An 18742-nucleotide genomic window follows, 5' to 3' on the forward strand; every position below is an offset into this window, starting at 1 on the left:
CTCTTTTAGAGCATAATGTATTTTAGTTCTGTCTTAGAGCATAATTGCTCTTCTATAATTATATTTTATAAAAATAAGTTTAATTTTTTTATTTTCTTATTTAAAACATCTTGCTATTCATGTACTACATTTTACTTTTGAATTTCTTTGTTTTATGTGAAAATACTATTCAAATAAAACTGATTAGATATTTAACAGGAAGTTTTTGAAGTTTGACAAATATATATTTATATTGGACCAGTCCAACTTGTCATGATAATCCCAGTGTTGTCTGAAAGTGGTAACTAATGGTTAGAAGTACATTCTCCCAAATTATGAAGCTACTACTATTTAAAACTCTAGAAATAATGTTTTACCAAACTACATTGTGAGTGCAGCCTTTAATAATGTCTAAATGAACTAGTGACACAGAAAAATAGTTTTCCTGTCTTGGTTCTGGACTTTGATCTAACAAAACTGTAATTAAAGTACTTTAAGATACAGCAAAACAGAGTTGAAATAGTTGTTTTGAGTTCTACAAATGGTAATTCACACTGTAGAAAAGAATATTGTTGCCCTAGCAGCTAGGATAGCTCAGTTGGTTGGAGCATTGTCCTGAAGTGTAGAGGTTGCCAGTTGGATCCCTGGTCAGGCACATACAGGAACAGATAAATGTTCCTGTCTCTCTCTCTCTCTCTCTCTCTCTCTCTCCCCCCTTCTCTCACCCTTTCTCCCTCCCTCTTCTTCTCTCCCTCCCTCCCTCTCCCTCTCTCCTTCTCTCCCTTTCCCTTCCTAACTTGTTGACATCAATAAATTTTTTAAAATTAAAAAAAAGAATATTATTATTAAACTCATAGACTCTGAATGCATCCAGAAACATTATACAGAAATACATTTTCAGTTCTTGACATTTATTTTTGTAGTTGCATAATCTTATGTTTCTTTTAGGACAAAAGGTGACTATTCATGACAAGACAGAAATTAACCTTGTCTCATTTCGTCGTACAATTTATCTTGCTATTCAGTCAAGGTAAGATAACTGTAGCTCGGTAGAATCTTATTTCTGAAAGCAAATAAACAAGGAGATGTGTTTTTGGGGATCTGATGACAGAAAACGATACTATTTGAGAAATTCTCAAATTACCTACCTCTCTGCCCCTATCCCAAGCCCAAGCTGATAGATCCCTACTGTTGGTTCTTCAAAAGCAAATTGTATTTATTTATTTGGAAGGTCTAACTGTGTTGCATAATTAAATATTTTTTAGCTGTCATTCCTTATAGTTAGATATCTCTAATAAGAATCTAAAAACAAGTATATTACAGAACTAGTACAGTATTTAATTATGGAGTAAAAATTTTAAAATTTTATTTTCTTTTTTTCTTTTTTTTTAAATATTTTTCTTAAGTGAGAAGCAGGGAGGCAGAGAGAATCCCGCATGTGCCGGACCAAGATACACCCGGCATGCCCACCCGGCAGTGATCCACTGCAGTGCGAGCCATTTTAGCACATGAGACCAGGCCATTGTGCCATCCTCAGTACCCTAGCCAACTTGCTCCAGTGAAGCCTTGGCTGTGGAAGGAGAAGAGATAGAGAGAAGGGAGAGGGGGAAGGGTAGAGAAGCAATTGGTTGGTTCTCCTGTGTGCCCTGACCGGAAATTGAACCCGGGACTTCCACACACCAAGCCAATGCTCTACCACTGAGCCAACCAGCCAGGGCAACATTTTTTTTTTTTTTCTAGTTTTCCAATTCTGATTCTAAGGAGAAAAGCACTGTTATGTGTTAACTTTTAACCAGTGTTAACTTTTGGACACTGATTTGTTGGGCAGATGGAAATATATATAAATGGAAACAGAAAATAAGCATTGGAAGGTTTTTAGGACCCTTCAGAGCAATGTTAAGTAAGAACTATCATGTTATGAAAACAAACCTATTCCCTTTGAAGGCTATGAGTTTGGTTTCAAAGAGAAGTAAATGAAAATGTTGACTGTCTAGTACATCTGTTGTTTTGTATATGAATCTATTGATTTAGTGGGCACAGTACTTACATTTTACAGGAAAGGAGGAATGTTTTCTCTCTTTTGCCTTGTTTCTAGGTTTTATATATTTCCATTTTGTATGATGTAATAGCAATAATGATTCATCAGTGGAGTCATCTTGTTTTTCAGTCTGTCTGAAAACTTTCTGGCTTAGATTCATCTTCAGAAAGAAAAGTTTAACAGCAAACATTGGTTAGAAATTTTTTGGTTTATGCTTACCTATTGCTTTGCCTTTCACATGAAAGAAAATAACTATTAAATATTTTTCATGCTGAATCAAAATGGAAGATGAGAACTTACTGTTATAGATAACTGTTCTTACAGTTTGACCTTTATTTGTATGTCCTTTTTAGAATGCAACAGTAATAAGTTGTAAACAACAGGTTTATTGTTTTAATATTGCTGTTAACATTAACTTTGAAGGGTTATAGTGGTGTCCTTTGAATAATTATTTAAAAGTAACCTTTTTTCTAAAGTTTATCTAACCTTAATAATCTGTGACTCACACAAAAGATTTGAAAATTCCAGCATTAAGACAATGACGACAGCCCTGGCCGGTCGGCTCAGTGGATAGAGTTGTCTGCCCGGCGTGCTGAGTCCTGGATTCAGTCCCCTGTCAGGGCACACATGAAAAGTGACCATCTGCTTCTCTTCTCTCTCCCCCTTCTCTCTCTCTTTCCCTCTTGCAGCCAGTGGCTCTGTTGGTTTGAGCTTCGGCTTCAGACGCTGAGGATAGCTCAGTTGATTTGAACAGGAGCCCGACTCGGATTGCCGAGTTGATCTCCACTGGGGCGTATACAGGAGTCTGTCTCTCTACCTCCCCTCCTCTCACTTAAAAATATACTGACAGAAAATTATATAAAGAATGGATCAGGGCCCTGGCCGGTTGGCTCAGCGGTAGAGCGTCGGGCTGGCGTGCGGGGGGACCCGGGTTCGATTCCCGGCCAGGGCACATAGGAGAAGCGCCCATTTGCTTCTCCACCCCCCCTCCTTCCTCTCTGTCTCTCTCTTCCCCTCCCGCAGCCAAGGCTCCATTGGAGCAAAGATGGCCTGGGTGCTGGGGATGGCTCCTTGGCCTCTGCCCCAGGCGCTAGAGTGGCTCTGGTCGCGGCAGAGCGACGCCCCGGAGGGGCAGAGCATCGCCCCCTGGTGGGTGTGCCGGGTGGATCCCGGTCGGGCGCATGCGGGAGTCTGACTGTCTCTCCCCGTTTCCAGCTTCAGAGAAAAAAAAAAAAAAAAAAAAGAATGGATCAGTGCAAAGAAACTTAAAAAAGAGACAATCTTCTTGTTCAACACAAATAATCAAAATACCCTGTTCATGCCAGAATTGCATCTTAGGCTGATGAAGCCTTGTTATTGATATGGGGAAGAGGTCTAACATAATGTCAGAGGCACAAAACTCTAGAGAATATATAGTATCATGCCTGTAGCATTATCTTTATTGGACAAATTGGTAGGCAGATTTTAGAAATAATACTTTAGAAAGGAAAATGTCACATCTTTTTAAATACTTTTTGGTATTGCTATGTTATTAAAGTTTGTCAACTACACTTTTTTTTTTTAATTTTTAATGATTTTAATTTATTGTGTTTACATAGATTCAAGTGTCCCACCGAATAGATGACACTTTATATTTTAATCTTTGCTATGTTATTGAAATTTGTCGACTACATTTTATTATTTTAATCTTAGTGCTTAAATATTGTTTAATATTATGTGTTATAAAAGCTCTTTCCTGATAAATTTTTCTAAAATAACTATTTTATTTTGGATTTTTTTGTTGTTGTTACATTTTATCATCCTGGGTTTTTACCCTTATTGTGCTGATGAGACTCAGAAAGTGACAGAAGCTGAAAAATACAGATAAACTTTTTATAATCGTATTTTAGTGGGTAATTACTTTATACTACTTTTATCAAAAAGTGAAAGTTTGAACATTCTACAAAAAGTGTAAATTATAGTAGCATTATTCCTTCAGCAAGTTCACATTGAGTTTGATTATTCTCTTAAGTGAAGCATGTGGAAGATATTTTAAATGTAATTGATACGAATGTTTTATAAAACCTTTTATTTGTGAGTGATTTTGGTTATTTGCTGTTTTTAGGCTTGATTATTATAAAATTTGGAAGCCCTGTATTTGGGTAAGAATCAGGATAACGAAAAATGTTGATTAAGCACTAGATGTCATGCTGGGATGCTGGAACATCTTTTCCCATTTCTTTCTTTCTTTCTTTTTTTGTATTTTTCTGAAGCTGGAAACCAGGAGGCAGGCAGACAGACTCCTGCATGCGCCCGACCGGGATCCACCCGGCACGCCCACCAGGGGGCGATGCTCTGCCCATCCAGGGCGTCGCTCTGTTGCAACCAGAGCCACTCTAGCGCCTGAGGCAGAGGCCATGGAGCCATCCCCAGCGCCCGGGCCATCTTTGCTCCAATGGAGCCCTAGCTGCGGGAGGGGAAGAGAGAGACAGAGAGGAAGGAGAGGGGGAGGGGTGGAGAAGCAAATGGGCGCTTCTCCTGTGTGCCCTGGCCGGGAATTGAACCCGGGACTTCCGCACGCCAGGCCAACACTACCACTGAGCCAACCTGCCAGGGCCTTTTCCCATTTCTTGACGTGGATTAGAGAGAATTGGAAATAAGTTAGGAGTATAATAAAAATTGAAGTCTACCTTCTGTGTCTGTTTTCCTATTCAGGACATGTTATATAAATGGCATTATACTATATGTGGTCTTTTGTGTCTGACCTTTTTCACATAGGATAATTTAAGGCTCCATATTGTAGTATGTTATCACTACTGCCTTTTTTGAGTTAAGAGTTATATCTTTTATATATACAATATACACAAAATTATAATAAAAAAGTAAAGTAACTTAATGTAAAATTCTTGTATATACTATAAAAAAGTACTACCGTTAAACTATACTGCAGGTTTTTAACCTAACCATCATGAGCATTTTATCTCTACAGTTTAGATTTTGAGGAATGTGCTCACAAACTGCTGAAAATGGAGTTTCCTGAAAGCCAAACAGTAAGTTAATACTTTTTTTCAATTAGGAAATATATTGGTTATAAAAATATTTTGGACAGTTAATAGGTTTCATGAATTGAAACAATAACTTAGTACTAAATATTTATTATTTAAATGTAACCTGACCAGGTGGTGGCACAGTAGATAGAGCATTACCCTGGGACATAGAGAACCCAGGTTCAAAACCCCCAGGGTTGCCAGCTTGAGTGCGGGCTCATCTGGCTTGAGCACAGGGTTGCTGGCTTGAGCATGGGATCATAGACATGATCCCTTGGTTGTGCTGGCTCGAGCCCAAAGGTCACTGGCTTGAAGTCCTATAAGGTATTTTTCCCCGCCAAGAAGGAAGGAAGGGGCCCGAGCCACAAACTGTGGAATAATAAAAGGTTTTATTGAGTACAGAGCACGCATCCCGCCTGATGAGGTTCCCTGGCCCCGAGAAAAGATGGAAGCCAGGGAAGTCACAAGTGGTGACCCACGTGGGAGGTATTTAAAGGGTCCCTAGGGTGGTCGAGCTAATATGACGTGGTGAAATCTCACTGGCTGGCAGACAGTCGCTGTTTTCCAAAGGGTTCTTGGGAAGTTTCTTTTGGTGCGCTTGATTGTGGGCGGTCCTAGCCAAAGTTCCTGGGCCTGACCTTTCCCCATTATCCATCGACCTTACAAGTGCAAAGTTGCTGGCTTGAGCAAGGGTTCACTCACTGCTGTAGCCCCCCAGTCAAGGCACATAGGAGAAAGCAATCAGTGAATAACTCAAGTGCCACAACAAAGAATTAATGCTTCTCATCTCTTTCCCTTCCTGTCAGTTCCTATCTGTCCCTCTCTCTATCTCTCTCTGTCTCTGTCAAAAAATATATAGGGAGATAGATTTTCTAAAATTGTCAATAAATCAAAATTTTAAATAACTCGAGAAAAATTTTAATTTAAAAATAACTAAATTTAGGAGACCTGGCATGTTTATATGTGCTATTCCTTCCAGTGAACTAAGTTGCTGCTTGAATACAATGTGGGAAAAGGAGAAGCTCTCTTTGAATCACCACACTGTGCAGAAATTTTGGAGTGGTTACCTATAAATCAAATTGTGGCTTAAATACAGTAGGAAATTTGTTCTTTATTAAATTACCTGGTTTATCTACTTTATGTACTAAAGCATTATTTGGGGGTAAAAATTGTAAAGGTCATTATATATGTTGCATAGCTTAAATTAGATATAGAAGAATCTATCATTTTTCTTTTTTAGTCATTCATTCAACAAAATGTATTCAGCATGTTATAGTCAGGCACTTTGCCAGATGTCAGGTATTCAACGATCTATAAAATACATAATAGACCCCTTTTAGCCAGAGGACTCATAGTTTTATAACTCAATATATAAGGTCTACCGGAAAGTTCTGTCCATTTTTGGAATAAAACAAAATTCAAATTTTTCTTACCGTCAATAAACTTTATTAAATAATATAATTGTCATTATTATTAATGATTTCTTGCCAGCATGAGGGCAATTTGTATATCCCATTTTTGAAAAATATTTTATCTTTTGATGTGAAAAATTGAACCAGTGCTTATTTGATATCTTCTTCATTTTTGAATTTTTTGCCCTTTAAAAAATTTTGTAAGGACAAAAACAAGTGATAGTCGGAGGGTGCTAAGTCCAGGGAATATGGTGGATGCGACAGACATGCTTCTGTAGCATTTCTTTCTTGTTGAAATTCGTAAAAATTACAGTGGCGTAAATGAACTTTATCAGTAGCCATGGGTACACTATAGCTTCACACATAAGACTAATGTGAATCAACTTTGTTTGCTACATCAGTATGTATACATTAAGTGATAAAAATAGGCACACATGCGCCAAATAAACATGTGCTTATGTGTCAAAAACTTGTTGTGATAGAAATTGACAGAACTTTCCAGTAGACCTTATCCTTACTAATCAAATTTTCATAGAACTCTAATGCTAGGGATAATAAAAACTGGATTAAATAGATTATCTTAGGTATGTTTTTAGTTGTGTTCTTGTGTGTATTACTCTTGGTCCATCTAGATCCTTGGGACCTGAGCCAAGGCTTTTGGATTTTGTTTTTCATACCTTGCTTTACATGTGCTAGACCCAGCACAGATGCTGGAGTCGAATAGGCTGTTTTGTTTCTAGTTCATCTAAAAGATCTTGACTCTCTGAGATGAATTTCCATTAGCTGTAAGTAAGTCCTTTGTCTTAAAGCTTTAAGAATGATCTACTACAGAGATCGGCAGACTGTTCTTATAGGTCATTGCCTATTTTTGTAAGAAATAGTTTTATTGGATTATAGCCATGCCCATTGGTTATGCAAGGTTTCTTTTGCCCTGTAGCAGAACTAACTAGTTGCAACAGAGACCAACCATATGGCCTCTAAAACCTAAAATATTTACTATCTGACCATTTACAGAAAAAGTTTGCCAATGTTTGTTATGGAATATAGGTTTATTCTTGAAATGCTGTAGTATAAAATTTGGAGAAGAAATTCTTTTTCTCTTAAAGTTTGTTTACTCACATATTAATTATTGTGTACATGTCTGTACTCCGGTGTACTTGATGTGTTGTCATTGGAAGAGAACACTGTGAATTAACCTTTAAAATTATAATTGAATGATCTTGTCACATTATTTAAGAAATATAATTAAGTCATAATAAATTTTATTAATATTAATCCAGAGGATAATATTAGGACTAACCTCAACATATTTCAATAATATTGGGAAGAGTATCTTAGTGTATCTATAGTTATATAATCAAAAGACTCTCCTAAAACTGTTATACTATTTAATTAAAATGTTAAAATATTTAATTATTATAAGCCACAGGGAATAACTCTTATAATTGCATTTAGTCTAGGGAAGAAAGTAATTTGTTTTATAAGTAGTGTTGACTTTCTTCACAATGCTGATATTACCATTATCAGCATATTACCATGTTACACTGTTTACAACCTGATTAGCTCTTACGTTGTTGTAAAATACAATGTTGGTAGAAAAGCTGAAAATGCCTTTTAATATCTAAAATTAACATAATAAAGCAGAAGTCAGAAAAGCCTCATTTTAAGTTTTGAGTACTGTATTAAATTTTGATAAAGTACATCTTTTCAAAACTTATACATTTATAAACATTTATTTAATTGAGATAACTTGTGACCAGTCTTTAAAATGGTAATAACCTAGTAATATAAAGATATCTAAAATTACCCTATATTGTGAAATGATGCCTTTGAGGAGTTTGTTTTTTAAGTACATTATCAGCTTCTATAATAGCACTGACCAAAAGAACTTTATTTTGTGATGGAAGTATTCATAGTCTACACTGTCCAGTACAGTAGCCACTATTCACATATGGCTTTTGACTACTTGAAATGTGGCGTGACTAAGGAACTAAAATTTTAACTTTATATAATAAATAATTTAAATTTAAATAGCTACATGTGGTATGGGTTACCCTTCTGAACAGCACAGTTGTAGAGTCTGTTCTGTACTTCTTCAGGCTTCTCTTCCTCTCCCTTGCACATAAATGCATGCAGTAAATACGTATTGACCTGATTCTTTAAATGTTTACAATGTTTACTTAGCTTGCATCTTGTGCTTTAAATATGACAAAATGTCAAAATTGCTAATTGAATATATGAAGGTAAATTAAGTAAAAGCCAAAATGAACTGAAAGGGTATACATTTTATAAGCTTGCTTTCTGTTTATAGAAAGCTAATATATGTCTGACCAGGCGGTGGCACAGTGGATAGAGCATCGGACTGGGATGAGGAGGACCCAGGTTTGAGACCTCAAGCTCGCCAGCTTGAGTGCAGGCTCATCTGGCTTGAGCAAAAAGCTCACCAGCTTGGACCCAAGGTCGCTGGCTCGAGCAAGGGGTTACTCAGTCTGCTGAAGGCCCGTGGTCAAGGCACATATGAGAAAGCAATCAATGAACAACTAAGGTGCAGCAACGAAAAACTGATGATTGATGCTTCTCATCTCTCTCTCCATTCCTGTATGTCTATCCCTATCTATCCCTCTCCCTGACTCTCTCTCTGACTCTCTGTCCCTGTAAGGAAAAAAAAAAAAAAAAAAGCTAATATATTGCAATTAGTATATTTGGGAAAAATAATTTTAAACTTTTTAATTTTTGTCTCCATTTATTTGTCCATGTTGCCTGAGTTTCTTTAAGATATTGCTGTAATCATTACATACTTCATTAGGATTATTTTAGGAATTATAAATAATATTTGTTAATTATTAATCATTTGTGATAATATTTTTTGATCCTGGATTTATTCTTGGATTTATTAGTTTAACAGAATTTTCACAGAGGAGTTTTCAAGGTATATAAATAGCTGATTGGACAATATACAGTGTGTCCGTAAAGTCATGGTGCACTTTTGACTGGTCGAATCCGTGACCAAAGTGCAAACGTGAATATCGGTGCGTTTATAACGAAGCACCATCACTTAGGAATAACATTACTCGGTGGGATAAGCAGTTGAAGGAATCCGGCAGTTTGGTGGAGAAACCCCTGTTCTGGTAGGCCATCAGTCAGTGACGAGTCTGTAGAGGCTATACAGGATAGCTACCTAAGGAGCCCTAAGAAATCTGTGCGTGAGCCCACATCGAACTGCACTGAATAGGTGTGAAACTGGAGAGTTTTCCTTTTATTTGGTGCAGATTTCACATTTCTATCGTCTTTGGTTGGTTTCCTGGGACCGGTCAAAAGTGCACCATAACTTTACAGACACACTATATGATTCCACAGTTAAGAAGTGATTTCATCTATAAGTATAGATTAAGCTGTAGACAGATCTATATGCATAACATTTATTTTGAAGCTAGAAAATTCAGCCACAGATATCTTTTTCTTTTTCTATGTTTTTTAGTATATTTTAACAACCAGAGAGTCATTTAAATTATTATTGAAGCTTGTGCCTATTTTTGCTCCTATAAAGATTCATCATGTTCTGCCTTTTCCATACTAACTAAATAAACATTCTAATAATTAAGTTTAGATCTTTGAAAAGTATATAACTGAATTGTTAAATGTACTGGTGATATGTCATATTGGTGACCTATATTTAAAAGAATTCTGTATTGAATCTTTCTAGAAAACAGTTTATTCAGTCTCTTTATGTGTTTCACATGCTAGGTGCTCTAAAAGTAGTTCCTATTTATATAAGTTGAGAATTTTACAGTCAGTCTAATTAGCATGAATGATATGTGGAAACTGTCAGACTGAAGGCTTTTAAAAACTGCTTTTAACAGATTATCATATTTTTCACTCCATAAGACACACCTGACCGTAAGGCGCGCTTAGGGTTTTAAGGAGGAAAATAAGAAAAAAAATATTCTGAACCAAATGTTGTGTTGAAATATTTAATAAAATATACCACAATAATATTTCAACAATGTAAACTCAACAGCAGTATTAACAGCCATTAGCACTATTATTAACAAATGAGAAGAGACTTTAATGTTCAAATACTCTTCTAGTTGTCCAGGAACCCCAGGAACTCATCATCGCTAGTGTCAGAATTTAAGAAGCTCAGTTGCTCACAATCACTGGTATCACTTTCTTCGCTATTTTCATATATGATACCATCTTCAGTGCCATCTCAGGCATTGCTAATGCCACATTTTTTGAATGACCATACCATGGTTTCATTCTTCACTGACTGCCATGGTGTTTTCACCCATTCACAAACCTGAGTGATAGTGGGTATCTTCATTCGTCCAGTTGGTGTCAGATCATGATTACCAGCAGCCATCCATTTGTTCCACTCTTCTCGCATACAGACTTTAAACGGTTTGTTGATGGAAATGTCGAGAGGTTGCAACTGGCTGGTAAGACCCCCAGGAATTACAGCTAGATGAGTCTTCATTTCTTTAAAGTTTTTTGTGGTTTCGCTAATATGTGCTCTAAACTGGTCACGCAGATGGTGGGGTTCTGCACACAGCTGTCGCGGGTATGATTACGCTCCCGCTGGCGCTCATTCTACATGTGTTTACCGGTGCAGTGCCCCTCAGCAGCTAAGAAAATGAACATTTGCTCCATAAGACACACAGGCATTTTCCCCTCCATTTTTGTGGCGGTGAAAGTGTGTCTTATGGAGCGAAAAATGCCGTAATTTTTGTTTTATTTTTTTTTCTTTTATTTTTTTTTTAATAAATTTTTATTAATGGTAATGGGATGACATTAATAAATCAGGGTACATATATTCAAAGAAAACATGTCTAGGTTATTTTGTCATCAAATTATGTTGCAAACCCCTCGCCCAAAGTCAGATTGTCCTCCGTCACCCTCTATCTAGTTCTCTGTGCCCCTCCCCCTCCCCCTAACTCTCTCCCTCCCTCCCTCCCATGTCCTCCCTCCCCCCCCCACCCTTGGTAACCACCACACTCTTGTCCATGTCTCTTATGTTCCACCAATGTATGGAATCATGTAGTTCTTGTTTTTTTCTGATTTACTTATTTCACTCCTTATAATGTTATCAAGATCCCACCATTTTGCTGTAAATGATCTGATGTCATCATTTCTTATGGCTGAGTAGTATTCCATAGTGTATATGTGCCACATCTTCTTTATCCAGTCTTCTATTGAAGGGCTATTTGGTTGTTTCCATGTCTTGGCCACTGTGAACAGTGCTGCAATGAACATGGGGCTACATGTGTCTTCACGTATCAATGTTTCTGAGGTTTTGGGGTATATACCCAGTAGAGGGATTGCTGGGTCATAAGGTAGTTCTATTTGCAGTTTTTTGAGGAACCACCATACTTTCCTCCATAATGGTTGTACTACTTTACAGTCCCACCAACAGTGAATGAGGGTTCCTTTTTCTCCACAGCCTCTCCAACATTTGCTATTACCCGTCTTGTTGATAATAGCTAATCTAACAGGAGTGAGGTGGTATCTCATTGTAGTTTTGATTTGCATTTCTCTAATAACTAATGAAGCTGAGCATCTTTTCATATATCTGTTGGCCATTTGTATCTCTTCCTGGGAGAAGTGTCTGTTCATGTCCTCTTCCCATTTTTTAATTGGATTGTTTGTTTGTTTGTTGTTGAGTTTTATGAGTTCTTTGTAAATTTTGGATATTAGGCCCTTATCTGAGCTGTCGTTTGAAAATATCAGTTCCCATATAGTTGGCTGTCTGTTTATTTTGATATCAGTTTCTCTTGCTGAGCAAAAACTTTTAATTCTGATGTAGTCCCATTCATTTATCTTTGCCTTCACTTCTCTTGCCATTGGAGTCAAGTTCATAAAATGTTCTTTAAAACCCAGGTCCATGATTTTAGTACCTATGTCTTCTTCTATGTACTTTATTGTTTCAGGTCTTATATTTAGGTCTTTGATCCATTTTGAATTAATTTTAGTACACGGGGACAGGCTGTAGTCGAGTTTCATTCTTTTGCATGTGGCTTTCCAGTTTTCCCAACACCATTTGTTGAAGAGGCTTTCTTTTCTCCATTGTGTGTTGTTGGCCCCTTTATCAAAAATTATTTGACCATATATATGTGGTTTTATTTCTGGGCTTTCTATTCTGTTCCATTGGTCTGAGTGTCTATTTTTCTGCCAATACCATGCTGTTTTGATTATCGTGGCCCTAAAATATAGTTTAAAGTCAGGTATTGTAATGCCCCCAGCTTCATTCTTTTTCCTTAGGATTGTTTTGGCTATTCGGGGTTTTTTATAGTTCCATATAAATCTGATGATTTTTTGCTCCATTTCTTTAAAAAATCTCATAGGAATTTTGATGGGAATTGCCTTAAATTTGTATATTGCTTTGGGTAATATGGCCATTTTGATTATATTTATTCTTCCTATCCAAGAACAAGGAATATTTTTCCATCTCATTGTATCTTTTTCGATTTCCCTTAACAATGCTTTGTAATTTTCATTATATAGGTCCTTTACGTTCTTTGTTATGTTTATTCCTAGGTATTTTTTTGTTGTTGTTGCAATCGTGAAGGGGATTATTTTTTTGAGTTCGTTTTCTAATATTTCATTGTTGGCATATAGAAAGGCTATGGACTTTTGTATGTTAATTTTGTATCCTGCGACCTTACTGTATTGGTTTATTGTTTCTAATAATCTTTTTGTGGAGTCCTTCGGGTTTTCGATGTATAGGATCATATCATCAGCAAAAAGTGATAGCTTTACTTCTTCTTTTCCGATATGGATGCCTTTTATTTCTTTGTCTTGTCTGATTGCTCTGGCCAGAACTTCTAGCACCACGTTGAATAAGAGTGGAGAGAGTGGACAACCCTGTCTTGTTCCTGATTTAAGGTAGAAAGTCCTCAGTTTTATGCCGTTTAATAGGATGTTGGCTGATGGTTTATCATATATGGCCTTTATCATGTTGAGATATTTTCCTTCTATACCCATTTTGTTGAGAGTCTTAAACATAAAATTGTGTTGTATTTTATCAAAAGCCTTTTCTGCATCTATTGATAAGATCATGTGGTTTTTGTTCTTTGTTTTGTTGATATGGTGTATTACGTTAACCGTTTTGCGTATGTTGAACCATCCTTGAGATTCTGGGATGAATCCCACTTGATCATGATGTATTATTTTTTTAATATGTTGTTGTATTCGGTTTGCCAGTATTTTGTTTAGTATTTTAGCATCTGTATTCATTAGAGATATTGGTCTGTAGTTTTCTTTCTTTGTGCCATCCTTGCCAGGTTTTGGTATGAAGGACATGTTGGCCTCATAAAATGTGTTTGGAAGTATTGCTTCTTCTTCAATTTTTTGGAAGACTTTGAGTAGAATAGGAACCAAGTCTTCTTTGAATGTTTGATAGAATTCACTAGTATAACCGTCTGGGCCTGGACTTTTATTTTTGGGGAGATTTTTAATAGTTTTTTCTATTTCCTCCCTGCTGATTGGTCTGTTTAGGCTTTCTGCGTCTTCATGACTCAGTCTAGGAAGGTTGTATTGTTCTAGGAATTTATCCATTTCTTCTAGATTGTTGTATTTGGTGGCATATAATTTTTCATAGTATTCTACAATAATTCGTTGTATTTCTATGATGTCTGTGGTGATCTCTCCTCTTTCATTTTGGATTTTATTTATTTGAGTCTTGTGTCTTTTTTCCTTGGTGAGTCTTGCCAAGGGTTTGTCGATTTTGTTGATCTTTTCAAAGAACCAGCTCCTTGTTTTATTGATTTTTTCTATAGTTTTTCTGTTCTCTATTTCATTTATTTCTGCTCTGATTTTTATTATCTCCTTTCTTCGGCTGGTTTTGGGTTGTCTTTGTTCTTCTTTTTCTAGTTCCTTAAGGTGTGAAGTTAAGTGGTTTACTTCGGCTCTCTCTTGTTTGTTCATATAGGCCTGAAGTGATATGAACTTTCCTCTTATTACTGCTTTTGCTGCATCCCAGAGATTCTGATATGTCGTATTTTCATTTTCATTTGTCTGTATATATCTTTTGATTTCTGCGCTTATTTCTTCTTTGACCCATTCATTTTTTAGAAGTATGTTGTTTAGTTTCCACATTTTTGTGGGATTTTTTTCTCTTTTTTGCAGTTGAATTCTAGTTTCAAGGCTTTATGATCAGAAAATATGCTTGGTACAATTTCAATTTTTCTAAATTTGCTGATATTGTCTTTGTGGCCCAACATATGGTCAATTCTTGAGAATGTTCCATGTACACTAGAGAAAAATGTATACTCTGTCGCTTTGGGATGAAGTGTCCTGTAGATGTCTATCATATCCAGGTGTTCTAGTATTTCGTTTAAGGCCACTATATCTTTATTGATTCTCTGTTTGGATGACCGATCTAGAGCCGTCAGCAGTGTGTTGAGGTCTCCAAGTATGATTGTATTTTTGTTAGTTTTTGTTTTAAGGTCAATAAGTAGCTGTCTTATATATTTTGGTGCTCCTTGGTTTGGTGCATATATATTAAGGATTGTTATGTCTTCTTGATTCAACTTCCCCTTAATCATTATGAAATGACCATTTTTGTCTCTGAGTACTTTTTCTGTCTTGTAGTCAGCATTATTAGATATGAGTATTGCTACACCTGCTTTTTTTGGGGTGTTGTTTGCTTGGAGTATTGTTTTCCAGCCTTTCACTTTGAATTTGTTTTTATCCTTGTTGCTTAGATGTGTTTCTTGTAGGCAGCATATAGTTGGATTTTCTTTTTTAATCCATTCTGCTACTCTGTGTCTTTTTATTGGTAAGTTTAATCCATTTACATTTAGTGTAATTATTGACACTTGTGGGTTCCCTACTGCCATTTTATAAATTGCTTTCTGTTAGTTTTGTATCTAGTTTGATTCTTCTCTTTTGTTTTTCTATCATTTGTTTTTGTTTGTTTGTGTTCCATACTTCTTTCCTCTGTTGCTACCTTTTTTAAGTCAAGTGTTTTTGTGGTGGTTTTTTTAAGGGTGGTTACCATTAAGTAATGAAAAGGGTACCTACCATATTCATTGTAGTACCCTATCTTATAAGTATTTCTGCACTTCATCATCCTTTGCTACTGTTAATCTCCATCCTCTCTCCCCTTTTTTTCCTTTGTTGTCACAGTTTAAGTTTGGTTTTATTGTGTTCTTGGTGGAGCTGTTACTTGTGGTGTTGTTTTCTTTTGTTCTTTGAATCTGGTTGGAAAACCCCCCTTAGTATTTCCTGGAGTGGGGGCTTTCTGTTGATCAATTCTCTCATCTTTTCTGTATTTGTGAATGTTTTTATATCTCCTTCATACTTGAAGGATAGCTTTGATGGGTATAGTATTCTTGGCTGAAAGTTCCTCTCTTTCAGGGCTTTAAATATTGGGGTCCACTCTCTTCTAGCTTGTAGAGTTTCTGCTGAGAAATCTGATGATAATCTAATAGGCCTTCCTTTATAGGTTGTACTCTTCTTTTCCCTGGCTGCCTTGAGAATTTTTTCTTTGTCATTGGTTTGTGTCATCTTTATTATGATGTGCCTTGGAGTGGGTTTGTTGGGGTTAAGAAAACTTGGTGTTCTGTTTGCTTCTTGAATTTGAGGCTTTAGTTCCTTCCACAGGCTTGGGAAGTTCTCGTCTATTATTTGTTTGAGTATATTCTCCATTCCATTTTCTTTCTCTTCTCCCTCTGATATACCTATTATTCTTATGTTATTCTTTCTGATGGAGTCAGACAATTCCTGTAGGGCTTTCTCATTTTTTATTATTTTTGAGTCTCTTTCTTCTTCTCTCTGTTATGCCTCAAGTTGTTTGTCTTCTATTTCACTAATCCTATCTTCAATCTGGGCTGTTCTGTTAGCTAAGCTTGTTACCTCGTTTTTCAGCTCGTGAATTGAGTTTTTCATTTCTGTTTGATTTGTTTTTATAGTTTCAATTTCCTTGGTAATATATTCTTTGTGTTCATTGAGTTGTTTTCTGATCTCCCTATATTGCCTTTCTGTGTTTTCTTGTATATCTCTGAGTATTTTTAAGATTTCTATTTTAAATTCTCTGTCATTTAGCTCCAAGGCTTCCAATATGTTAAGTCTTTTCTCCATAGATTTTTCCACATCTATTTGTGTTACCTCTCTTTCTTTTGTATCCATAATATTCGATTTCCTCTTTCTTATTGACATCTGAGGGTGGTCTTGTTGATAGCACTAATTAGAATTAATAAAGAGTAAAAAGTAAAAAAACAAACAAACAAAAGAAAAACATAAAACACCCCACAAAAAAAAACAGTAATAATTTATTATTTCCCCCTTTTTTCTTTCTTCTCTTTCCCTCTTCTCCTCTCCTCAGGGAAATATCGTGCCTAAAATGGAGGGCCTGATTTGGGGTGAAGAGTTCAAGGGGCAAAAAAAGGGAGTAGGGACCTACTAAATGCAAAAAAAAAAAAAAAAAAAGGAAGAAAATCTTAGACAAGCAGACAAGTATAAGATGATTTGCTTGTAAGTGATGGTCAACTAAGAGATAAAATGAGTGGGATAAGAGGGAACCAGAAAAAAGGACGAAAAAAAAGAATAATAAAGAAGAAAAAAATAAAAATATTAAGTAAAAATCTGTTGTATTAAGTGGAGCGAAGACTAAATACAATGGAGACCTTGGGTTGGGAGGACCCAAAATGCCACAAAAATAAACAAACAAGAGAGAAAAAAAAAAATAAAAACAAAAGCAAAAAAGAGAAATAAAGCCAAAAAAAAAGCCTTGAGTCCCAAATTAACTAATTTTTTCGTGATTGAGGATTATATGGGAGGAAAGTAAAATGAGAAAAGAAAAAACGAATAGAAAGGAAAAAATAAGAAAAAGAGAAAAACGAAGGAAGAAATAAAATAGGAGGAGAAAAAAACAAAATAAAGCAAGACAAAAAAAAAAAAAACCAAAAAAAAAAACAAAAGAGGAGAGAGTGAGAGTTAAGTGTTTTGGAGTATAACCTTAAAGGAGGGTGAGGATGAAGAAGAAAAATAAAATGCAATACTCATGGGTAGTGTAGTTCAAGAAAGGGGAAGCATAAGATGGGCAGAGAATAGAAGGACCGAGGTGGAGGAAATAAATGCAAAAAGATAGAAGAAACAAACAACAACAACAACAAAAAAAAAAATTAGTGGATCAAGTTGTAAAGTCTGTGGGTTTTTCTTGATTTTGAGAGGTTAACTTCTTCCTTTTTCTTTTCTCTCCCTCTTCCTAGTCGGTGACTCTGTACCCCAGGCTCTGCCCCTGTGTCACTCTTAGGTAGGGATTTGCAGTTGATGGGATTCTATGGCAATGTCATATAATTGGCTTTAGTCTTGCTGGAAGTAAAGGCTTGTTGGCGTTTGCAGGGTCCAACGATGAGAGAGTTTGCTTTCCTGGATTCTCTCTCCTAGTCCCCCCTTTCTGAATTAGCAGCCTGGTGATCCAGCTATAAGGCTGCAACTGCTTCTGCCTGGGGAGTAAGAGGCTCAAAGAGCTGGGAAATCCCCACTCTATCCCCACTCAGTGCAAGGCTTTGGGAAAGGCTCTGAGAGTCAGGGCCTCCAGTGTAATCAGGCGGGGGTGGGAGTCAATTGTTGTCAAGGTGACTGTTCAGCGCCTATCATTTAGTTGGACCTCTGTTGGGCAGATAAAATGTATTATGCTCACTTTGTTAAAGAGGCCGTTGCCCAGGTGATATTAATGTGTGTTGAGAATTGTTGTAGCCTGAGGCTTGGTTTTGGGATTAAGCCTGTCCCACCCTTTTTGGTGTGAGGTGGTACAATCCTATCATGCCTCATAGAAGTGATTTTGTATTAGAGACTTCCCCATTATGTATATTGGATTAAGGGTTTGGATTTCTACACTATAAAATGGGAACGGAGCGGGAGTTTGCTCTCTTGGTTCCTGAGGTTAGCATGAGAGAGCAGAGAGAATAGAGCCAGCAGCGGGAGGAGGCCACGTGGAGAAGGCCAGGAAAAGCAGCCAAGATGGCGGAGTACTGAGTGAGATGCCAGTTTGTACAGAGTTTGTATCTGGGATAAGGAAGGAAATGGGGAACTGAGGAGAATAAGGCTGTTGAGCTAGAAACCTTTGATTCTAGGAAACTCGGGTAAATCAGTAGCTTTGTGAGCACTGAATGTGACGGGGTTTTGGAGCCCAGTGTGTATTTTTACTTGCCCGCCAGGTGCAAGCTAGATTAAAGACTATGGCCCACCAGTTTTTGGCTCCATGGTTTCTTTACCGACTGTCCGAATACAATGCGAACTGCATGGGCTGGGCTCCTCTGATAGTGGCCCTGGCCTTGGCTCCT

General features: G+C 36.7%; 1 protein-coding gene across 2 annotated transcripts in view; it reads left to right on the top strand.

Annotated features, from left to right (window-relative positions):
- Positions 1-18742, top strand: part of CWC22 (CWC22 spliceosome associated protein homolog) — a 78126-nt gene that overhangs the window by 47162 nt on the left and 12222 nt on the right. For both annotated transcript variants that reach the window (XM_066280769.1, XM_066280770.1), the window contains exons 13-14: positions 928-1009; positions 4986-5046. In XM_066280769.1, the coding sequence (XP_066136866.1) occupies positions 928-1009; positions 4986-5046 (143 nt within the window). The remainder of the gene's footprint in view (positions 1-927; positions 1010-4985; positions 5047-18742) is intronic.

This window comes from Saccopteryx bilineata, chromosome 5 (assembly GCF_036850765.1).
Source record: "Saccopteryx bilineata isolate mSacBil1 chromosome 5, mSacBil1_pri_phased_curated, whole genome shotgun sequence".
Taxonomy (NCBI): Eukaryota; Metazoa; Chordata; class Mammalia; order Chiroptera; family Emballonuridae; genus Saccopteryx; species Saccopteryx bilineata.